This window comes from Medicago sativa, chromosome 1, assembly GCF_051527215.1.
Source record: "Medicago sativa cultivar Bolivia chromosome 1, Bolivia_mono, whole genome shotgun sequence".
Classification (NCBI taxonomy): Eukaryota; Viridiplantae; Streptophyta; class Magnoliopsida; order Fabales; family Fabaceae; genus Medicago; species Medicago sativa.
The window spans coordinates 93,081,328-93,105,209 of NC_140749.1; the positions used below are offsets into that span (position 1 = coordinate 93,081,328).

At 36.6% G+C, this 23,882-nt stretch overlaps 3 protein-coding genes and 1 pseudogene across 8 annotated transcripts; 1 reads left to right on the top strand and 3 right to left on the bottom strand.

The window, feature by feature from the left end:
- Positions 1-3,028: 3,028 nt before the first annotated feature.
- Positions 3,029-4,783, bottom strand: LOC146959267 (pentatricopeptide repeat-containing protein At2g02980, chloroplastic-like; annotated as a pseudogene). Its single transcript, XR_015024865.1, has one exon. The product of XR_015024865.1 is annotated as a pentatricopeptide repeat-containing protein At2g02980, chloroplastic-like (transcript).
- Positions 4,784-5,594: 811 nt separating this feature from the next.
- On the bottom strand, positions 5,595-7,908 carry THX (thioredoxin X). Its single transcript, XM_085740837.1, has 2 exons — positions 7,549-7,908; positions 5,595-6,039 (listed from the first exon to the last, which is right to left on the bottom strand). Exons 1-2 carry the CDS (start codon positions 7,885-7,887, stop codon positions 5,833-5,835), a joined length of 546 nt encoding a protein of 181 aa, XP_085596963.1. The 5' UTR covers positions 7,888-7,908; the 3' UTR covers positions 5,595-5,832.
- Positions 7,909-8,304: 396 nt separating this feature from the next.
- LOC146959269 (Tetratricopeptide repeat (TPR)-like superfamily protein) lies at positions 8,305-18,089 on the bottom strand. Its single transcript, XM_085740831.1, has 7 exons — positions 17,948-18,089; positions 17,551-17,851; positions 16,453-16,743; positions 15,704-15,952; positions 14,951-15,075; positions 9,324-9,422; positions 8,305-8,997 (listed from the first exon to the last, which is right to left on the bottom strand). Exons 1-7 carry the CDS (start codon positions 18,019-18,021, stop codon positions 8,466-8,468), a joined length of 1,671 nt encoding a protein of 556 aa, XP_085596957.1. The 5' UTR covers positions 18,022-18,089; the 3' UTR covers positions 8,305-8,465.
- Positions 18,090-18,246: 157 nt separating this feature from the next.
- LOC146959270 (E3 ubiquitin-protein ligase RING1-like) lies at positions 18,247-23,295 on the top strand. Of its 5 annotated transcripts, XR_015024866.1 has the most exons (4): positions 18,247-19,291; positions 20,956-21,191; positions 21,387-21,521; positions 22,277-23,295. XR_015024866.1 is itself a non-coding variant. In XM_085740835.1 (2 exons), the coding sequence occupies exon 1, from the start codon at positions 18,299-18,301 to the stop codon at positions 19,268-19,270; it is 972 nt and encodes a 323-aa protein (XP_085596961.1). In that variant the 5' UTR covers positions 18,247-18,298; the 3' UTR covers positions 19,271-19,291; positions 21,387-21,521. The 5 variants fall into 5 exon arrangements, 4 of the variants coding, with proteins under 4 accessions (XP_085596961.1, XP_085596962.1, XP_085596959.1 ...); XM_085740835.1 differs by lacking the exons at positions 20,956-21,191; positions 22,277-23,295; XM_085740836.1 differs by lacking the exons at positions 21,387-21,521; positions 22,277-23,295 and having other exon boundaries at positions 18,247-19,275; positions 20,956-21,149.
- Positions 23,296-23,882: the final 587 nt, after the last annotated feature.

The following is a 23,882-nucleotide window of genomic DNA, read 5'->3' on the forward strand; positions in this document are numbered from 1 at the left end:
TGCAGATAAATTGCAAAACAGTCCCTGAATGTAGACTTTGTTAGTCAATTTAGTCCCTGAATGCAGACTCCGTTAGTCAATTTAGTCCCTGAATGTAGACTTCGTTAGTCACTTTAGTCCCTGAAATTGACCATGCAGGGACTGTTTTGCATATTATCTGCATTCAGGGACTAAATTGACGAATCGTTCCCCATTCAGGGACTAAAGTGACTAATTCCCCCTAATATAATAGACCAATAGTGTTTTTTTTTTTTTTTTTGAAGAACAATAGACCAATAGTGTTGTCTAAGATGATTAGGCATGTCGAGCATGATGATATTAGCTAATAGCCATGAATTGTAAAACGTGAATACTTGCTGTATGAAGAGGATATATGTTGTGATAAAAAAGCATATTACTCCATCCGTTTTAAAATTAGTGTCGTTTTAGGTGTTTACACATATATTAAGAAATGCAATGATTAAAAGAAAGATAATGGTTATTTTACCAAATTATCCTTATTAACTATTGGTTAGTTTTAAAAGTAATACTTTGGAAGTAGTGTGCAGAGTATTAATTGGAGGGTACAATTGAAAAGAAAAAGTTATTATTGCATTGGAAACTGAAAGTGATATTCATTTTGAAACAATTTTTTTTGGCTAAATCGACACTCATTTTGAAACGGAGGGAGTAAGAATTAGGGTTGTGTTTGTTGGAACAAAATGTGTTTAACAATGAACCTTAAAGAGTTTTGTTGATAACAAGGTATTAAAAATTGTAAATTGGACTAGCTAATATTTGTTCAAGTGTACATGACCATAGTTAAAAATTTACATCATATAAAGATTCTGAAGAACAAATAGAGAGCTATGGACTAAAGAAAAGGAAGCTTGAAAGCATCTGAAAAGAAGTGCATCTGAAGTCATAAGTGCTACTAAAGAATGATGACGTCATCAGAAGCTGAAGATCATCAGAAGCTGAAAGTCATCAGAAGCTGAAGGTCAACAGAAGCAAATAGCCTTTAGAAGTGTATAGCCTTCAGAAGCGTATAGCCATCAGAAGCAGATAGTTCAGAAGCAACTTCATCAGAAGCTGAAGCTCATCAGAAGCTGATTATCACCACAAGCTGAAGATTCAAAGATCAACACTTCAAAAGCTGTCTATTGGATTCGAAAACACTGTAGAAGATTAGTGGATGGTTGCAACGGTCATTTTGGTGAAGATTTGAAGGCCTTGGAACCTTATTTTCAAAAAGCGTTGACATTGTACTTTGTACGAACTGTACAACCACCTTCTCCACTACTCTGTTTTGTGTCCACGCTACAAGACAAGAAAACAGCTCTAGAATAACAACTTGCCTGCAAAGATGTTCCTTCACAATGGGAATGGATTTCAAATTGGTTCTTCATAGGACAACAACCAAATCAGGCAAAAGATCATTGGTGAAAGATCAAGCTTCAACAACGACTCTTTGATGTGCTGACAATTTCACAACGTCTCTTTCACACCTCTATATAATGGAGTGAAGACTTAGAGATTTGGTAATGCTGAACGAAAGACTCACAACATTCTTACAAGTGCCAAACCTCTGCTGAAATTGTTCTGCATTCACTTAGAATTTCTGTGTCTCAAAGTTTCATCTTAGAAATTCTTAAGTTATTGAGTCTGTATCTGATTTGTATTGTGAGCACCTCTGATTGTATATCAAGTGTTCAAATATAAAAACTACTAAATATGTTTTTTAGACTACTAAATAGTATCAAGTGTTCAAATATCTGATCTGTATTTGATATTGCTTAACTACTAATATATTAAGACAATTTGTATTGAGTCTGTATTGGAAAGAGGTTTACAATTAGGGACAAAAATGAAATCAAATGGATGCTTATATATAGAGACGGAGGGAGTACTTTCTTATTGGATAAAATCAATATGAATCATACATTGATTTCACTTAATAAAAGTGCAAGTATTGAAAAAGAAAGTGTTGCTATATTGTGCTTTACAAAATAATATATTTACAAACTATGTGGGTCATGATTGAAGCAAATATACATTCTTTTTAAAACTTTTGGTGTATATTAGTTCCTTAAAAAATATTAGAGAAGAAATATATTAATTATTGAATAGTTTTTTCATGTAAAAAAACTCAAAAGGAAACATTCATGTTCAAGAGATTAGGGAACATCCACTCAAAATCTAACGGTTCAAATTTAAGATCTGTATTTTGAATTATAAAAACTACTAAATATGTTTTTTTTAGACAATTTAATTTTGATCAAATAGTCACTAACGATCCGAATATGTGAATATGTGATTTGATGATTGCATGAAATCCTATTTCAGTATTACTATTATTTTCTATGAACAAAACTTGGATGTCCCACAAAATAAAATAAAGAAATTACAACCAGGAATTCAAAGTTATCAACAACAAACACTAATAAATAGCAAAAAGTAAGAACATAAATAAAAAATATACATGTGCATCGATTTTTTTAACCCTCCTTTGCACCCGTGTTAGCTCCGTGATTTGCCTCCCCGAGAGTATGATATTAATATTTTACAAACTTCTTTCCAAGTTGTTAAACACAGATGGTTAGAAGCACAACCAGTTTGCAAATTAAAGCAAGTATGAACTGTTTGAAGGTCAATGGTAGCATGTAAAGAATTTATCATCACCCTAAAAGATATAAAGCCTCATTGGTTTACCAATACTTAAATCCATAGGACAAAAATGGCACCATAAATAATAATGTAACTTGTAGGTACAATTATGCAATGCAAATATTCTTTGAATGACATGCTCATTTTAGCATAAAGTAAAGCAGGAACTTAATTAGAACTAGTTTCTTCTTTCCAAAGTTTCCCAGTAAAGTGCCTTTGATTAAAACGGAAACGTGCTTTGATTGTGTATCCATTGTTTTTATCCTTTTTAGTGTGCTGAAACTAAACCATTATATCCTTTGCACTTGTTCCTCCTCCTCCCATTGACTACTTCCAACCACTAACTTGACAAGTGATATAGTGCTCGCATTCTCTTTGTAGCCAAAATACCAGTGGAGTGTAACAGATGTGTTTTTTTTGTACATTTATTTCTATGCCAAACCCATCAATTTGATATGTGACATTTACTTACTCTAGCAATGTCAAAAGAAATTTGATTCCCTTTGATTAACCTTTTACTTCCAACAGTTCACACTGTGTTGGAATTTTTTTCCCTTTTCCATTAGAACTTGGATGTCTCATGACTTCCTGTCTGTCATCCTTACAGAACTTGAGTATTGCATCTACTGCAATAGGGTAATTTTTATCTAGGGGTTTTGGAAAAATCCTAAATCAACCATTTCTCTAAAAATTTCAGACGCAGCTGTCAAATTCAGATCAGACAGATATGCATTTAGCAATGCAACAGAAATGTAGTCAGGTTTCATTTCTCTCTATTCCATCTCGCGTAAATAGCATAGGGCTTCGATTAGGAGAGCAACCTTTTTTTTTTCCCATCTTAAAGAGCAAAATAGTATCATCAGGCCTTTCTTCTTTGCAAAACCCATCCACCAAAGTTGTGTATGTAATGACACCAGGCTACTTGTCTTCTTGGGACATTCTGAAAAGAAGCGCCATATCCTTATCAACCGAGGGAGAAAGACCCCTCTCAATAAGCTCATGAAACAAATCTTCACCCTAAGTGAATCTGTTGGCTTTCCATAGCCCTCTTATCGACACGTTAAAACAAACCACATTCGGACAGTGGACACGAGACCACAAGTCCTTGAATATTTTCATTGCATGATCCACTTCTTGAATGTTAACCAAGCCGCGATTGCTGCAGAATACGAAACTATATCAGGAAGGAAACCTTGCTAAACCATGTTATCAAGAACCTCACATGCTTCTATCACCCTCCAGTGATCCAATAGCTCTTTCATAAGAATGGTGGTATGTTTTATCCATGCACCCATCTTCTTCAACATATCGCACCCTCCCGAGACAACCTTTCTTGTAGAAAGGCATCCATAAATGAAGTTATAAGTGAAATGAGTTGGTTTAATTCCCATTTCCATCATCTCTCTCAAGAGCTCATAGTTCTCCAATGTATTGGATTTACAGAGACTATCGATCAGATCGTTCTAAATCAAAATAGTAGGTTTATCAACAATTTGTCGCATATCATTAACGAGGCTCAGGGCCAGGGGCGGATCTGTGTACAGCATGGTGTGGCTATTGCCACACCAGATTTTTCCCCGAGTAGTAGAGCCTAGAGATGGAGTAGAGTAATGACTATAGATGGAGTACAACACAACACACAGCAAAGAATCTCTGGTGTTCATAAGACAGAAACACCCATTGTTTTAGTGTTTCATAGTGAGTCAATATTTCTGATCAATTATGCTTGTGTGTAAAAATCTACCTAAGAGATGTAAACAAGAGATGAAGCAAGAGAATCCACAAAAAAGATGTGAACAATTTTTCAATCTCATTTCTCTGTTTTGTGGAGCAAGATGGAGCTAGAGACTCTTTTCTATTTTATGTGAACAAGAGATGGGTCATGGGTGAGTAACAATGAAGAAGAAAAGAATGGACATGTGCGGCGGCTATGGGTGTCAGTACAGTAAAATAGAGCTAGGATTTTAACCCTATGGGATTTTAATGGGTTTATTTACTACTTACCAAAATGGATCTGGTTTTTACTTTTTTTTAACAGTAACTACCTTTTTTTTGTTGACAATTTTGCACTAATTACCTATTTATTATTTCCATTGAAGTAAATTTCTGCCACACCTAAAAAAAATCTCAGATCCGCCCCTGCTCAGGGCAAGGTCCAACTGATTATTTTTTAGTAAGCCATCAATCACAATGCTAAAGGAAGTGATATTGGGGAAAACCAATCTCTTGAGGACCTTGAAGAAAGCATCCACCAAGTTTTCTTCATCATCAGTACTAGGTTTGCTTTGAATCATCATCATTTGAATAAGGCGATAAGCTTCATTCATCGACCCATCATTCACATAACAAGTCAAAAGGGCGTTGTAAAATAAGTGGAGTGGGGATCAAACCCAACAATGATGTCCGACCTAACAATTTGGATGGTTGAGCTAGGAGTTGTGGTCAAGCTATCAATGTAGCCGTGAATATGTTATTCACATTTGCTGTTGCTCAAGTTTTCCTCAGCATGCTTTGTCACTTGAAGTTTGGTCTTTTCTTTGCTGGTTTTGTGCTCAGCATGACCGTCTTTATTGCCTTCTTCCTCCCCGAGACAAAGAATCTCCCAATTGAAGAAATTAGTAAAGTATGGAAATCAAATTGGTTATGGACAAAATTTGTTCCTGATGTTGACACAGTCGCCGATAATGATCGTAAGGTCACTGTTCAAGGTTGAACAAATGTTCCCATTTACAATGTACGTTGATGCGAAAGAACAAACTAGATTATGGAATGACTTGAAAAGTTGTTGACTTGTTTTTTGCCATCAAATTTCAAACACTTAAAATATTATGGTGCTTTACTAGCTTACTTAAGTTAAGCAATATACCTGCTACAAAACTGTGTCATTCTTTACAAATAAATTTATATCATTACTAATTCCTTAGTACAAAAAACAAGTGAGATCATCATCACCATAAACAGATCAGACCGATTTTAATTTGAAATTGTACACATGTGTATATATTATACACTTCAAAGGCACTCTTTCTCGCACAAGTTTTTAAGTGCAATACTAAATACAACATTATACAGATTTTATACTCAGCGAATTATAAAATCTGATTGATATGCTAAATGAAACAGGTCTGCTCCCATATTACTAGTTTCCCAAAAATGGTCACAATTTGGAATCATAAATACGAATAACTATGTAACTGATATTGATTCCAATAAAGCATCCAAATGTTGTTTAAGTTTCACCTTTGTAATTGCACCTTCCTTCCTGCTTCCTGGAAATTCCTCCCCGTTCTTGAAGAGTATCAGGGTTGGAAGTCCATAAACTTTATACTCTTCAATTAGCTGCGGGTTAGCATCATGATCAATCTTTACAACTGTTAATCTGTCTGCATATTCCTGCAATATAATGTATGAGAGTATTCAGTTGAGAAACACTAAGATCCCAAAGAACGTTTAAGAATAGCTCCTAGGCTAGTAATATCATATCAATCATTCTACAAATTATAAAGCATTCTATTTTTTATTGACTTTAATTTGCAAATGATGTCGGCTTTAAGGGTAGAATCTCAGGGCCTCAATAACTATCTATTAATTTTTTTTCACTTAATGTCTCTTACATGTCCTGCATTCGTATGAATGATAATGCATTAACCTAAAAAAGATAAACGACTAACAAAGCACAGTACTAATAAGCCTCTGTTTGGTATGGCAGTAGCATTGCTTTTCTCACATTTCAATCAGTACTAACTGTACTTCTTCCGTCGCTCGAAATTATAGATTCAAATCAACACACAGTGACCCGGCATCCTATCATGAATGCTAACACACCTTAAATCAGACCATCAATTTGGGTTTTGGACAAGAGGGAGGGAAAGACCTTTTTCTTAATAAAATTGAAGACACTATAAACATTTTTAAAAATAAATTAAGTGTGATTGAAGTATTACATGATCATTTATCATGTTCATCCAATTTTTTAAAAATATCAAATAATATAAAGATATAAACTTAACCCTCCAAAGTCCTCCCTTCAAAACCCAACTCGCAAGCAAACGCTAATTTTTATCACAGAATGAAGACAGATTACAAAGAGAAATGTTGTTTCCTCAAAGTCATTCTTCTAACGTCGCGGTTATTGCACTTGCAACAATCACCAGAAGCCTATGAAACACGGATACGGACATGGACGCGGGACACGACACGGACACTGACACGCCGACACAACTAATAATTTGAAAAAATCACATAATTCAGTCTAATTACAAGTGTCGGTGTCGTGTCGGCACGATAAGTGTCCGACACCGGGACACCCCTAATACGAGGAGTGTCCGTGCTTCATAGCCAGAAGCTTAAGACATTTTGTTGTAATGTGATTTGCAAAATTGAGATTTAGTCTACAATCATACTACAAGGACCGATCAAAGCAGCACCTGAAAGATCACATAATTTTCGCAAAACATCTATTATCACAAACAAGTACAAAGAACATTGTTCCTGTCGAGTGAAATCCACATGTACCATGAATCGAAGATAGAAACATACACAAAACAAAAGACCCCCACACACAAAAATTTACATTGTTAACACCTATTGTCTTATGCAACACCCCAAAAAGAGGTGTTATAGTCTACGCACACAAAAACATTGCTTTCAGTTTCAATTAAGTTCCGCAGCCCAATATAAATGATTTTAGAGCTATCCACTACTGCAAATTCAACAGCATTTTGCGGTTTGCAGCGGACACAACCGCAATTTAAATCTACGCACAGAAGTGTTCCAATTAAACAGTGAATTGCATGCATAATGCAATTAAATTTAGTTTCAATTAAGAAAAAAAATACATTTTTTTTAAACTCAGTATCCGGCAAAAACAAAATAAAAAGTTAGAAAGAGAGAAAGAGGTACCTGAGCTATGGATTCCATAGCTGGAGTGATCAAACGGCAAGGACCGCACCAAGTAGCAACGAATTCAACTAAAACCGGACGCTCAGATTTCAATACGGTTTCCTTGAACTGGCTTTCATTGATTTCCGTGATACCGCAACTCACTGTAAACTTAGGAACAGAATAAGAAGAAGAATTCGAGAAGCTTCTTTTTAGAGAGTAGAGTCTTTGCCGAGTTGACCGGTGAGAACGTGGTAAGGGAAGAGATGAGGATACGGAGATTGAAGAGGTAATTGTACGAACCGGAACGGTTGGGAGAGTTAGAGTGAGCGAAGCTGAAGTTGAGGTCACCGTATCCATTGGATTTCAATGAAGCCGAGCCAATGGAAGTAGGAAATATAGATAGATAGATAACGGAAAGAATAATGATCACTTTCGAATATACGAGGATGGATCACCAATAACTCCCCCTAATATTATTTTGTGGTCACAAATCACAATCATTTTTTAATTTTATTTGAGTCTGTTGACAATTTGATAAAGACCACGGAAACTCACAAGTATAACCCGCTAAACTAAATTTAATTTTTTAATATGCTAAGACCTGTTTTTTTTTTTTTTTACTTGTAAACAAAAATATATCACTCCAAAAGGACAACCTAGAGATGACATATTTTCTTCATAAATGAGATGACACAAATTGTCTTTTTAGTCGGGGAGAAATTTGTCATTATGGATGATGAGACAAAATACTTTTCCACTTTCCCAACATAACTCTTGAAGGCTAAAATCCTATAGCTTTTTTTGTATTATAATGGCAACTTAAAAATAAACAAAAACTTTCAACCCCGAAATACAAATACCCTAAATTTGCAGGTGTACAAAATTTATGGTGTCATAAGCTATTTAAAGGAAATTGATCAACTCATCTTTCCTCATTATTCGTCATAAGCTATTGCATCCTTGGTGTCAAAATATTCATAATTATCTTCTTCATCATCATCATCATCATCATCATCCTCTTCATGGTCGTTAGCTTTAGGTAAATTGTTAATTTCAATGGAATGTAGTACCAGCTCATTAGCCTCTTTTATATCTTCCTCTGTTTTTGCTAAAGATAGAAGGATATTTTTAGCTTTCTGATCAGGAAGAAGTCCATTCAATGCCATTTCTTTAAACCAGTGAACAGCACTGTCAAAATCTCCATTTTTCCCATGTGCATCCATGATAGTGGTCAAAATTGTTTGATTGGCCTTGATACCCCGCCCAAGCATTTCCTCATACTTTTCCATTACCTTCTCAATATCATTTGCCTTAGCATACCCTTTTATTAAGGTTCCATAAGTGACAACATTAGGTTCAAAACCATCTTGTATCAATCTTTTAAAGAACTTCTCTGCACCCTCCATGTCAGGAGCATTGACATATGCTGATAACATGGTAGTATATGAGCAAAGATCTGGCATGTACCTGCGCGAAGAAAAGTAAAACGATATGGTAAAATTCTACAGCAATACATATTCTGTAAATTCATGCTTGAACCAGTACATGAATTTAAAATGATTATGAAAAATGCTTGCTGTTCGTTTCTTGTGACCGAACACAGATCATTCTCCAAAGCAGGATTTCTTGTTTTTAACTTTGCTTTGGAAAGTTTGGATGCCTCTTAAACATTAATGGACAACAGTGTAAGGGATATATGTAGGGTTGTTTGAATTGGAATAGCTTAGTGACAGATTCGTTTAACATTAAAACAAAATATAAACTAATGAATGATAGAAAGAAACACAACTTACTTATCCCTTCTCATGCTCTTAAACACAGTCCGAGCTTGTTCTACCATTCCCGATATAGAAAATGCATCCAGTAAAATATTGTAAGCCTTCCGAGTTGGTCTGCAAAAGGAAGAGAATACTGTGATTTTATTGAAACGTGTGGATGAATTAAAATTTATTTAGCAATAGAATCAGAAAATAACGGTTGTCAAAACAGACAGCCATTTTCACTAAAATGTTCCACATAATAAAAAATTATCAAAGAAGAAAACTAATTGTTTATGCACAATAGAGGGAAGTCAAATCACTAGAGGTAGGGGAAGACCTAGAAAAACTATAAGAGAAACTATTAAGAGGGATCTAGACATTAATGAGCTGGAGAAAGACATTGTTTTTGATAGAACACTATGACATTGTTTGATTCATGTAGCCGACCCCACTTAGTGGGATAAGGCTTGGTTGTTGTTGTTGTTGTTTATGCACAATAGACACCAGAGCTTGGTATATAGCTAGGATTATGAATATTTCTATGATTTACTCACATAGCACCAAGGCATAGTGATGTTACAGTGTATTGGAATGATAGGCCTTGCCTTTCTATTGATTTTCAATGATACATATACAATGTCAGTTTCTCTGTATATTTGCTATACAATCATGACTATTTAATGACAATTATATTCTAATAATAACAATAATATTCTAATAATGACAATGATATTCTAATAATTCTAATACACCCCCGTAGTCGAAACGGGAGGCTGACGAATGTTGAGACTATCACGAAAATCATCAAAGAGTTGCAACGGAAGTCCTTTGGTGAAGATGTCAGCGATTTGGTAACGTGAAGGGACATGTAAGACTCGTACTTGGCCACGGGCGACTTTCTCACGCACAAAATGTATATCCATTTCAATGTGTTTGGTGCGTTGATGTTGGACTGGGTTGCCAGATAAATAGACAGCACTCACATTGTCACAATAAACGAGAGTGGCTGTTGTGACTGGGCAATGTAGTTCCAACAATAAGTTTCTAATCCAACAAGATTCAGATACTACATTGGCGACTCCGCGGTACTCGGCTTCGGCACTGGACCGAGAGAGGGTGTGTTGGCGTTTGGCAGACCATGAGATTAAATTGTCACCAAGATAAACACAGTAACCAGAGGTGGATCGCCTGGTGTCCGGGCAACCAGCCCAATCTGCATCAGTGTAAGAAACCAATTTGCTGACAGAGGAGGGATGTAAGTGAAGGCCGAAATCAATAGTGCCATGAATATACCGAATGATACGCTTCAGTGCTGACATATGTTGCGTTTTAGGGTCATGCATGAATAGGCATACCTGTTGTACTGCATAAGAGATATCGGGTCTTGTGAAAGTTAAATATTGCAGTGCTCCTGCAAGACTCCGATATTCAGTTGGGTCATGATATGGATTCCCAGAAGAGCCACTGAGTTTTGCCTTGGTGTCGACTGGAGTCGGTGATGGTTTGCAAGAGGACATGCCTGCTCGTTCTATAATTTCCTCTGCATATTTTCTTTGAGACAAGAAAAGACCACCTGTGTGTTTAGTGACAGATATTCCCAGAAAATAACTCAGAGGACCCAAGTCCTTCATGGCGAATTCAGAACTAAGTTTAGACATAATATCAGATGAGGCAGTGAGAATTATGTCATCCACATATAGAAGGATATAAGCAGTATCAAGGCCACGATGAAAAACGAATAAAGAGTGATCAGAGATGCTGTGAGAGAAACCCAATGTGGCAACATAGTCAGTGAATCTTTGGTACCAGGCACGCGGTGCTTGTTTTAAACCATAAAGAGATTTCTTGAGGAGACAAACATGCTCAGGATATTGTGGATCACGGAATCCTGGAGGCTGGTGCATATACACGGTTTCGTCAAGATTTCCATGCAAAAATGCATTTTTGACATCTAGTTGATGGAGACACCATGATTTGGATATTGCAATGCTAAGTACCATGCGAATAGTGGCTGGTTTGACGACAGGGCTGAAAGTTTCTCCACAATCGACACCTGATTGTTGATTAGCACCATTACCTACAAGACGAGCTTTGTATCGCTCAAAAGAACCATCAAATTTCTTCTTGTGCCTGAAAATCCACAAACTTCGAATAACATTAGCATTAGAGGGACGAGGAACTAATTCCCACGTCTTATTTTCAATAAGAGCATAATATTCGTCTTTCATGGCCATTTTCCAATTAGGATCTCTTAATGCATCAATGGGATTTGTAGGTAAAGGAGAGATAATTTGGTTGGTTGATGTGTGTAGGTTGAAAAGTGTACGAGGTTTGACAATACCGTGTTGTGAACGGGTTCTCATTTGAGGTGAATGAGGTGCAGGAGGGGAAATGGGTGTTGGAATCGGTGGAGAAGAGATGGTAGGTGTTGTTTGTGGAGTCGTTGTCTGGGAGGGAGAAGGTGTTTGAACCGTGGGTGTAGGTTGTTGGGCCGAGGAGGTTGGTGAGAGGGGAACATTTGTGTGGTTCGTGGTTTGAGGGGTAGGAGTTTGTTGGGCTGCTGGTGATGGTGATTGGGTGGCGGTTATGTTGGGAGAGGGGGCTGGTGGATATGTGGTGTACAAGTGTGAGGGAAGTAGGGGGATTATGCCATCATCTAAAAAGTTATAGTCAGTCGTTGTAGGAGCATTCATGGTGGAAAAGGGAAACATATTTTCCTCAAAAATGACATGCCGAGAAATAATGATTTTACGACTTGACAATTCATAGCACTTATAACCTCTATGGTTAGACGGATATCCTAGAAAGACACATGGTGTTGACCGAGGTTGGAGTTTATTCCTAGTGGTGGACGGAATTAATGGATAACAAAGACATCCAAATACTCTGAGGTGTGAATAAGACGGGTCTTTTTGGTAGAGAATTTTGGTGGGTGACTGGAGAGTGAGTTTCTTGTTTGGAAGTATGTTGTGTAGGTAAGTGGCCATTTGAAGAGCATGGTGCCAGAAAACTGGTGGAATAGAAGCATGGGCAAGGAGGGTTCGGATTATATTATTGATTGTACGAATTTTTCTTTCGGCTTTTCCATTTTGAGGGGAGGTATGAGGACAAGAGAATCGAAAAGACATTCCATTTTTTTCACAAAACTTATGAAAAAGAGCATTATCGTATTCCTTGCCATTGTCACATTGAAAACATTTTATTTCACGTTCAAATTGTGTTTTAACGTGAGCACGGAATTGTAAAAAAATGGAATGTACTTGTGATTTGTTTGAGATTGGAAAAGTCCACAAAAAATTAGTAAAATCATCAAGAAATAAGACATAGTAACGATGCCCTCCGGAGCTTAATACCGGAGAAGTCCAAAGATCGCTATGAACAATGTCAAAAGGCATACAAGTAACTGACAATGAATTATAAAAAGGTAATTTTATTTGTTTCCCAAGTGGACAAGAGTGACAAAAGAAATCATTTCGAAACTTATTACATAGCAAAAGTTTGTTTCGATGAAGAGAATTTAAGATAGGAGCTCCTGGATGTCCTAAACGACTATGCCATAACTCATTAGATGAAGCAGCAAAGGCGGATGGTGGTAGTGCTGTTGTGTTTGGTCTTGTGGGAATAGGGTAAAGGTCGCCAGAACTATTACATCTCATTAAAAGCGTTCCTGTCTGGAAATCCTTCACAGAAAAACCAAGATAATCAAATTCAACAGAAACGTCATTATCGATTGTAAATTTTCTGACAGAAACAAGATTTTTGATAAGTTTTGGTGCATGCAAAACATTGTTTAAGGTTAGGGAATTGGGTAAAGATGCATTACCACAACCAATTACAGGAATATGATGACCACTTCCAACAGTAATATTATTACTCATATTAAAATAAGATGTGAGATTACCTCCATTGCCCGTCATATGAGAAGTCGCCCCGCTGTCCATATACCATTGATCATCAGGAGGAGAGATGGAGAGAGTATGCATAGCAGCTTGGATGTCAGTCGGAGCATAATAAGATGAGCCTTGCTGACTGTTCATATGAGGTGGAGCAGTTGCCATGTGAGCTTGCTGAGGTTTAGGACCTAGTATGCCTGTTTGTTGATGGGGAGCACCAGTTGTCGGATATGGACACGGTGGAGTGGCCCATGGCTGCCATGGATATGCCCACTGCTGCTGCTGTCTGGGATATGTGGGAGTGGTCCACTGAGGCTGCTGAGAGGGAAACTGAGGCCACTGATGTTGCTGAGGCTGGGAACGACCTCCACCACGACCATTGTTTCTACCCCTGCCACGTCCACCACGACCATTGTTTCGGCCACCGCGACCAGCACCACTGTTGTTGTTGTTACGGTGGTTGCGCTGCTGAGAGGGAGTTGCTGAGGCTACGTTATCATCAAGAGATGATACGAAAGCAGAGTTGCTGATGGAATTTGCTGCTTTCTTTGCTTTGGCCGTTTCTTCTAGGATAATCATAGAACGAGCTTTGTAAAAAGGTGGAAGAGTGTCTCCATGACGGATTTGTGAACCCACCGTAGCATACGCATCTGTTAGGCCAGAAATAAGTTGAAGAACAAGCCTTTCGTTAGACACGGGAGCACCAACATTAGAGAGTTGATCAGACAGAGATTTGAGATGTTGACAATAGGTGGATGCATCAGGAAATTGTTCCATATGGACATTAGAAAATTCTTGCTCTAGGTAGAGAGCCCGCGAATTTTTATTGTCATAGAAAATGTTGAACAATCTGTTCCACGCATTTTCCGCGGTTGAATCCCGCTCAATGATGGTGTGAAGAAGGTCATCAGAAATGGTGCCATAAATCCATTGAAGGACAACAGCATCAAGACGTGCCCAAAGATTTGGATCGGTGTCTTTGAGATTAGGAGATGATGTGGTTTCAGATGGGATGATATGATCAATGACTTGATGAACACGGGCATGGATTTTGAAGAGTTCAGACCAAGTGTTGTATTGACCCTTTTCAATACTTAGGGTAATTTTGATAAAATTGGTGATGTTAGAGATGGTGAATGCGGGATGAATGGGAGGATTGGTATTCTGCGTGGTTGCAGAGTTTTTGGGAGAGGAGGAGGAAGATTTGGGAGAGGAGGAGGGAGATGACTGTGCAGCAGACATGATGAGAGAAAGAAAGCTGATCAGAACAGCGTGGGTGAGATGAGAGAAAGAAGAAGGTTGTGCAGCCGGTTATGTGAGGAGAACGGCGGCACAATTAGGGTTTAGGATCAGTACCTATGCTTACTGATACCATATTGGAATGATAGGCCTTGCCTTTCTATTGATTTTCAATGATACATATACAATGTCAGTTTCTCTGTATATTTGCTATACAATCATGACTATTTAATGACAATTATATTCTAATAATAACAATAATATTCTAATAATGACAATGATATTCTAATAATTCTAATACAGTGGATCGATATTTCAATTGAAATTTGTGCCTCCAAAGATAGTAAATCATTAAATTGAATACATGACTACTAAAACTTATAAGAGTTGCAATATGTAATTGAAATTACTAGTTTTCAAGGATGATGCAATAACAAATAATGGTAAACTTAATTTTACAGTGCTAAACTATTCAGTTTTCTATAACTCTTGGCATTAATAATTTTATTCTCTCATTCTCTGGCATACCTGACACCAGCATCAAGCATTTCCTCAAATACAGCCAATGCTTCTTCCTCCCTCCTGGCTTTCCCATAAGCATTGATGAGTAAGGCATAGCTAACCACGTCAGGTCTGAGATCAGCTCTTTGCATCTAAAATTAGGCATTTACTTCAAAATCTGATCAATTAACTATAGACAATAAATTAAAGGAGAACATATATACAGGACAAAAACCAATGGAAACTCTTGAAAATACCACAGATTAAATAAATAATCTGTCAGGAAAATTCTAGACAGTATCACTGTTTCTTGTGTATAAGGACCAAGTTTCATAACTCAGAGATTTGATATTTTAATAAAATGCTGACCAGATTAGCATGTTGAAAGGTTTCTAAGCCTAAATTGCTTATTTGTGGGAATTGGCAATTTGATAAGACTGTTCTTTACCTCTACGATACAAAGACAATGTCAAAATAGTTGAAAATTTAGTCTTTACTTATGAACTACAAGATATCCTACATGAAGAGGCAGATTAAAATTTCACATAAGTACTCCAGAGCTCAAAAACTGTTGCTATTGATGTACGGTACAACAATTTTGATTTATCATATCTAATTAAATAAATAATATGATGTTTAAAAGTTGTATATTCAATTTTTGGAAAAATGATTACTGTAGTAAGCATGCATAGGATACAAGTTACAACACAGACGAAATGAAAAAATCCCAACTCTATCACGGATTCTGTGAAAGTAAATAGATCGATATTTAAATTTTACCTGATCATATATGTTTGAAACTTCCTTGTAATTTGTTTCGAATGACATCAAGCTATTATATGTTACTGTAGTTTTTTCAATTCCCCGTTCCGCCATAAGTGCAAATGTCTGGCGAGCTTTTTCATGACTTCCAGACTTCTTATACATATAAATCATCATATTGAACATCTTCTGATCTGGTCTCAAAGGTGACTTTTCATCATTCAGTAGCTTGTCAAATACTTCTTCAGCTTCCTTAAACTTGTTCCCCTGCAGTTGAATTAATTATATGAATGCAAAATTGAAATTCCAACACTCAATAGCAGTCTATGCAATCAAAATTCACAGAAATATATCCTGAGTTCAACGTAATTATCAAAGGAACATTAGGAGATGAGTAGGAGTTAATTTTATCTTGGGACAGTCACGACTAGTGTTAACTCATGATGATTTTATCTTGTAGCCTGTTGAAAATATACGGTTTCACCATAGGTCTCTCATTTTCCTTCTTTCAATATAGCACATAATATCTCTAATTTCAAATTCACATGAGAATATATGTTTAAGGTGTTTGTTTCAACACTAACCAAGTGTAGAAATTAAAGTTAAGAATGCAAGTGATCAATATTATCCATTTTACTTCGACTGAAAGTTTCTTATGGGTAAACAGAATTATAAGAACAACAACAATAACCACTAGCACCAAGGGTAATCCCATCAGTGCAATGTAAATGGGAACCAAAATCGCAAAAGGTAGATATGTATGTTACCTGAACAAATGTTTTAAGTATTATCTGATAAGTGAAAGCCGAAGGTTCAGGGCCGAATGTCTGCATCCTACGAAAAATTGCTTCAGCATTGTTGTATCTGCCTCCTTTTCCATATGCTTCCATAAGTGCAGTTTGAGACACTACATTTGGTGCATAACCATTCTTATTCATCAAGCCCAACACCTTCTCAGCACCATTGAAATCTCCAAGCTTTCCATAAGCCGTAATAAGCATAAAGAAATCCATCTTGCCAAAATCCCACCAGTTTTGAGCCCTAAGCCATTCAAGAATCTAAACAGAACAACAACCACATAACAACCGACCGGCAGTTAAAATATCTATGAAGCACTGCTGATGTAAAAAACACAGGACAATGACACCCATACATAATTATTTATTTGTTTATTTATTATAAGGTGGGTTGGACGGACACCAAGACACGCCTAATACAATAGGTGTACATGCTTCAGAGGTTAGAGTCATTCAAAAGAGCTAATAATTAAAGAAATTAGTTAGTATGTTCTGTCAGTGTATAGTTATTTTACACATGCATCCAACAATGTGTTGCTACGTCAATTAATGAAAATGAAACACATGAGTTGTCATATATTAATTGATGCGGAAACACGTTGTTGGATGTATGTATAAAATAATTGTACACTGACAAAGCATACTAATTAAACTCATAATTAAAAACTAAATTATCCTTGAAACAATCACACGCCATCCTAGTCAGTTAGAATCTATGAAGCACAGACTATGGCATGAACACATACGGATATTGACACGTAATGTCAAAAACTATGAACATTGACAAGGGTTAAGGAGTTGGAGGTTCAGGATTTAAGTCCTAGAAAGGAGAAAAAACTAACATAACATGTTAACATTTGGCATTCAAAAAAAAAAAAAAATTAGGTGCTTCAGACACCGAGACATGCCTAATTCCACATGTGTCCACTCTTCATATGTTAGACTAGAATCATTTAGAAAAGCTAAAATTAAAACCAAATTATCCTCCAAACGATCACACACGCACAACATTATGAGTCAAATTCATAAAAAAGAAAAAAATACAAAGAAAACAGCATTGGAATATACCTCAGCAACAAGGTTCCACTTTTTGAGTTGTTTAAATCTCATCAAAGTACCAACAACAAGGTCTTTAGGAATAGTTTGATTTTTCATCTTCTCCGAATTGAGCACTGAAACAGCAGAACCAGTCTCATCTATTAACTTCATAAGTCTCCACCAATTTTTCTGTTCAGCTTCATCAGCAGCATCTTTGAAAACCACCATTTTCCTCTTCCTCTGCATGAACTTTCTTGGTGTCAACATACCCTTACACATCACCTTCAATATCCCACTCATCTTCACATTCACAATTCCATACTCCAACTTCCTGCAAACACAAAGTGAAGAATTCACATAACTATCTACACCCAACGAGTAAAGTAACTAACACACAAAAACACTTCAAAATTCAATTACACTTTACCGTGTTTGAAGAGGTTGCAAAGAGAGCTGCCCCAACCCTAAGTGACAGTGTGACTTTGAAATGAGACTACACATAACGAAGAATATTGCGTTGAGTTCTTCTGCTTTTGCGTTGTGTCCCAAAATTGAAGAAGAAGAAGATTATGTTAATATTAGTTGGTTATAAAAATATCTATCTATTCCATTTTTTAAAAAAATAAATTAAAAAAATTATGTTGGGCTGGACCGATCTTTTCGGAACAGGCCCAATAAAACGGGCCCATTTATATTTAAAAAACCGAAGCTCTGTTGGAAACCAAAAAACCTGGCATTAGCCGCGTTACTGTGAAATTGTTGATTTGAGTTACGAGTCATGTCTTCTGGCGGCGATGGCGGTGGTGGCGGTGGAGGTAAGCTTTTCTTCTGCCACGTGTGCAGTCGGAGAGTTACCTGCACCGACGATGATTCTGAACCTTTCTGCCCAATTTGCTTCCAAGGTTTTCTCGAAGAATGTGAACAACCCGAACCTAACCCTAACCCTAACGTGATTTTCCGCTTCAACCATCATCACGATCATTCCTCCGATTCAGATTCCGAATTTCCATTCCATCCCTTCGCTCTTCTCCCATTACTCCTTAATTCTGCTTCCGTTTCCAGGACCCGACCCGATTCCGATAGTTTCGACCCCTTCGCTTTCCTTCAGAATCATCTCAACGGCCTTCACGCCGACGGTGCAAACATTCAATTCGAGATCAATCATCCTTCTGAATCTGAACCAGGGTTTCGGGTTCCCTCTAACCTTGGCGATTACTTCCTCGGTGCTGGCTTCGAGCAATTGATTCAGCAGCTTGCGGAGAATGATCCGAATCGTTACGGCACACCGCCGGCGTCGAAAGAGGCTGTTAAGAATCTTCCGACGGTGACCGTTGATGATGCGTTGTTGAACTCGGAGTTGAATCAATGTGCTGTTTGTCAGGATGAGTTTGAGAAAGGTACACAGGTGAAGCAAATGCCTTGTAAGCATGTTTATCATGATGATTGCTTGCTTCCATGGCTTGAATTGCATAACTCTTGCCCTGTTTGTCGACATGAATTGCCTACTGATGATGCTGATTATGAGAACCGGGGTAGGGATGGTAACGGTGGCGATGGGTTGAGGTCTGTTGTTGGTGGTAACAGTACCGTTGGTGGTGGTGGTGGTGGTGGTAGCAGTGGTGGTGGAGGAGGAAATAGACCTGTCCACAGAACTTTCAGAATATCTCTGCGGTATCCTTTTGGTTCAGATGACTCTGCTCAGGACTCTGGTGAAAGGGGATTTGGAAATAGGCAAGAAGATTTGGATTGAAAGTTGTAAGTATCTAGATAGGTATTAATCCTTCTTAAGTTGGTTTTATGTGATGATTTTAGTTGTTATTTTATAATAATCAGTTCAGATACATTATGTTTTGATTAGGATTTAGGAGTAGGTAGGGTTATGGGGGGCCGGCATAAATATTGTGTTTGAGCAATGGTGGAAAATGACTGATATAATATGGCACTGAATCCACCATGGTTTCAATTCGACACAACAATGATTAGGATTGAATCTTTTGTTTGTTTGGTGTGCAAACTTAGCATTTTGTAATAAGTACGAAATAATCAACTATATTCATTTTTGCCAATGATGTGCTTTGTTACTCTTTCTGAGTGCTGTTAATATTATGCGGATTCATTTGTCTGTTTACTTTGATTTGTTTTGATCGTATTTTTTAGTGCTGTTAAAAAGTCTTTGGATTCAGTCTTATACATTCAGTAAACCACATCAGATGTATGTTTAGTCTGTTTTATCGTTTATAGACTCTCTTGGTGTGTTTTCTTTGATCATTTTTGTTGGTTGTTCTATTACTCGCCTCCCCAGTGTAAATTGAATTTTTTGCATTCTTTTGAAGCGTCAATACTTTGCATTCTATTACTCCCATGATTATTGAGTTGATTATTGTTATACGTCTTCAAGATTATCATGTATATTCTCGTTTTGTAGTTATCTTTATATTAAGTGTTAATAAGCTGAAGTGCATCTGAGATTTGAATCGGTCTTTCTATGCTTAGTTATCAAGTTCTGGGTATTTGCTTTATTTCTGGAGTCTTGAACTTTTGTGTAAAATTGTTTTCCTTTCTTTGTTTTATTTAAGGCAAATGAAGGGCAAATGAAGAGAAATAAAACATGAGTTAGTGAATTAAAAGGAATTTAATTGAAGATTCAAATAATTGTTTCTGCAGGTCTTATTTGGTGTTTGAAACTGGGAACCATCTTTTGCAGCTCATGGGAGTCCGTGAATATTTTACTTGCATTGTTATGTTTATAGATGTTCTTGTAAGGATATATTGTCATCCTCGGCTAGTAACTTTGTCCAATTAAAGGTCGTTTTTCCAATCTAGTGATAGATGGAATATGGTATTTTGTGACAGTACAGTTTTTGAGATTTTAGGTATTGCTGTCCGGTGTTGATAGCAGATTTTCACTGTTGTGTACAGATCATCTTCCCCAATCATTCAATGTTGATTGTCATCCTTTATCTGCTCTTATTTTTTGCAACGTTGAACTAGTCATTGTATTAGGTTGCAATTTGGAATCATTGGTAGTATCGATGATTGCTGAAAATCGATCAACCGTGATGATAAATGAGTGATCCAGTAAATTTAGTTTAATTGATTAGGAAACACAAATGGTGAGTTTTTTCGTGGTGAAAATGGTAGTTAGACAAAAAGTAGTAATTAGTTTCTGCGTTTAAGATGGATCGGGTTGTCCATTGTGGGTGATTATTTTAACAGTGGATTTATTAGTAATTGAAAAGTAAGTGATCTGGATTAGTGTCTTCAAACTTGGTCAATTTCAAGAGGTATCTCGCCAGAACTATTGTTGTTGATGGTTGTAGATGCTATGCTAAGTAGGATATCTGATGAGTGGATGTTTTGTCTCCTCTCTTTCTCATCTAATTATTTCTTATCTCCTTTGTTGGTTTCTGTTTGGCATGAATTGGTATGCCACAGGCTTGCATCAAGAGAGAATTAGCAAGAATCACGAGAATGGGAATTGTAGTAGATGGAGGATGGGGACGATTATGTACGAGACCGAAGAGCCATAGGTCACGAGGATGCTTCTTTGTTTTAGGTTCCTATGCTGTTTTATGGTCTCTGATTTGCTGCTCCATTCTCATCTTTAATGCATGAATGTGAATAGCCCACCTCTCCCAATTGCTCCATCCATTTTCATAGCAGGACTATGGGTAGGTGACTTATATTGGATAAAAATTAACAAGGGGGTATGACAAAAAGTGGCTTATTGGGTGATGAAGTGTTTCATGTGATCTGCGTTAGATTAATATTAAAAAATCATTTAAAATTAAAACAATAACTAGAGTGGTGGTTAGTTGAAGGTCGTAGTATTATTACTTGTCCTTACAATTTATATTTTTCATTAGGTACAGCCTTGGCTGCAAAAACTTGGAGAACTTTAATTTTTTACTCTAAGGTGGCAATGCTGATTTCGTTGAAGTTTTGAGCAATCTTTGAACATCGGTCCACCATGAACTACATGTGACATTTTTCTCTCCCTGGTAATTGTCGTGACAAAATTCTTTCTAGATTTTATCAATTTTAATTTTGTTAAAAGGACAGACTCAACATGGTAGCAAACAAATGACTGGCTAAATATATTTAGTCAAGTAATCATTTCAAATTTTGTTTTTAGTCTACCTACCCACATTACAAATCACGAAACTGTATATTGTTTGTTTTTAGGAATTAAATAAAAAATTTAAATTTTATAGAAGTTGGAAAAATATTTAAGCTTAAATAGTGTACACGGCAATTTGAAAAGAGTTGGAAAAAGAAGAATAGGCTTATACAAGTTGAAAAGTAAAAGGCAAAATTACATAATTAGTCCCTTAATTTAATTTTAGGTAACACTTTCGTCCTTTATCTTTTTTTTGTAACGATTTAGTCCTTTTTGTTATAAAATGACAATATTTTATAAAAAAAGATAAAGGACGAAAGTGTTACCTAAAATTAAGTTAAGGGACTAATTGTGTAATTTTGCCAAAAGTAAATGCATCTTATGCAATTTGGTCCTCTGAATATGTTAATGTTGTCAGGTTATATTTTGAATTCACCTTGAAGATCATCGTGCTTTAGTCGAGTTCAATCATCCTATGCATAGCGTATACTTTCCTTTCATACCAATAGGATTTTTATAAGTTTTGAAGAATTATTTTCTCATGTTTACTTGAAACAATCTCGGTACTAATTCTAAAGTCGTCAAATGTTGATAAGCACCACACAAATGGCAAATTAGTAAAATTTTGTTATCCAGTGACTTAGGTGGACGACAGATCGGGTGAATGTCTAAAAGAGGTGCAACAACATGCAATGTGAAGGCATACAATTAGAGGAAATATTGCAACGCTTAGGGCGTTTTCACATTGATTCAAAAAGGCTTGTGGACTGTGCAACATAATGGTTGCAAATAACAGGAGTGACATGTCATAATAGAGCCATATCCTAAACATGTGTATGTGAATTTGTTGAAACAAATGAGCACAAGAGCAAATATGGATGTGAGAAAGGTTTCTAGAGGAGAGAGCAAACTCCTAGTGAAGAAAAATGACACCTAAAAAAGGCTTTAGGAGATTTTAAATAACTAAGTCTATATTTTGATATATGTTTAAGATTTTATACCTAAAAAAAATTATAAAAATTGAAAGTGACATGAGAAATGATTATATAACATAATCACGATTTATTTTTAGAAACAATTTATAGTTTTCATCAATTTAGAAGGAAAAAAAAGGTCATGCCCTCCTACTATCACTTTCGAATTCCTTCATCTAAACATACAAAATGTTGGTATGAGAAAAAGACAAACCGATACACAAAACATCTTTCTCTTGTGCCAACTTTTTTGGTTGTTGAGAATTTCTTGGCCAATATTTAAACTGTGTTTGCTGTCCTTTGGTAAACTAAATTTTGCATAACATTAGTATTTATTATTGTAGCACTCTGGTCAGTTATACCGTGCTCCGCAAGAAAGCAAAAACCACAATACCCAAAGTTGACTCGTTGCACAAAAATTGGACAGGTGGGCCTTCTCATTTTTTTTTTTTTAACTTGGTTGGAATAATCAACGAACCATTCTTAATCTTAAAGAGTGCTGTTCAAGGCTGAGTCAAACAAAAAAGAGTGTTGTACAAGGTTTGTAACTTTGAGGATCTTATATATAATGAACTAATTAAATGAAATTCTATCAAAACCTTGAGTGCAGAAGTGAGTGAGTTTTGCTCTTTTAATTACATATTTTCCCCTCCCCCTCAAGAAAAAAGAAAAACAAACAAACAGCAGGAAAAGGGCAAGGCCTTAAAACTAGACATGAACAAAGTTGTTTGCCTTTACGCCATTTCAGGGCTTTTTGCTGGTGCCATTCAAGGTTTCAAAAAACGGACCGGTACCGGGATTGCGGCCGTTACAAATCGGTATCGGCAGCCACCGTGACCGTTTTTGGACGTTTTTACGTTGAGAATGAAAATCACAGCAAAATCGCCGTTACGGACGTTACGGACGCCGTTGCGGACGTTACGGACGCCGTTACGGCCGCGAAACTCCGTTACAGACTTGAACATACAGAAATTTGAACAGGAGAAGAAGGAATCGAATCTCAGATTAAAAAAAAAAGCACAAGAATACTTCTGGTGTTGTGTGATTCTTTGATCCTTCCTGCTTGCGATTTGCTATTGGCGATTCTTTGTTCATTCTCTTGTTGTTACTCTTCTGGTGTTGTCGTTTCTTGCTTCTCCATACGTGTGTGCGTTTGCAATTTCTTTAGTTCCTGCTTGCCGTTTTTTCTCCATACGTGTCCAGGTTGGTTGTGTTTTTGTTTTGTTTCAGTGGATAAGGTTTGTGATTACTTGGTTACCAATACACAC

Coding starts and splice junctions, on each gene's coding strand:
- THX (XM_085740837.1), bottom strand. CDS start 7,887: ATGGATACGGTGACCTCAACTTCAGCTTCGCTCACTCTAACTCTCCCA. Junction 6,040..7,548: donor CTATGGAATCCATAGCTCAG/GTACCTCTTTCT, acceptor ATTATATTGCAG/GAATATGCAGACAGATTAAC.
- LOC146959270 (XM_085740835.1), top strand. CDS start 18,299: ATGTCTTCTGGCGGCGATGGCGGTGGTGGCGGTGGAGGTAAGCTTTTC.
- LOC146959269 (XM_085740831.1), bottom strand. CDS start 18,021: ATGTGTAGTCTCATTTCAAAGTCACACTGTCACTTAGGGTTGGGGCAG. Junction 15,076..15,703: donor TTTCAAACATATATGATCAG/GTAAAATTTAAA, acceptor GCCTAATTTTAG/ATGCAAAGAGCTGATCTCAG. Junction 8,998..9,323: donor AAGAGCATGAGAAGGGATAA/GTAAGTTGTGTT, acceptor TTCTTCGCGCAG/GTACATGCCAGATCTTTGCT.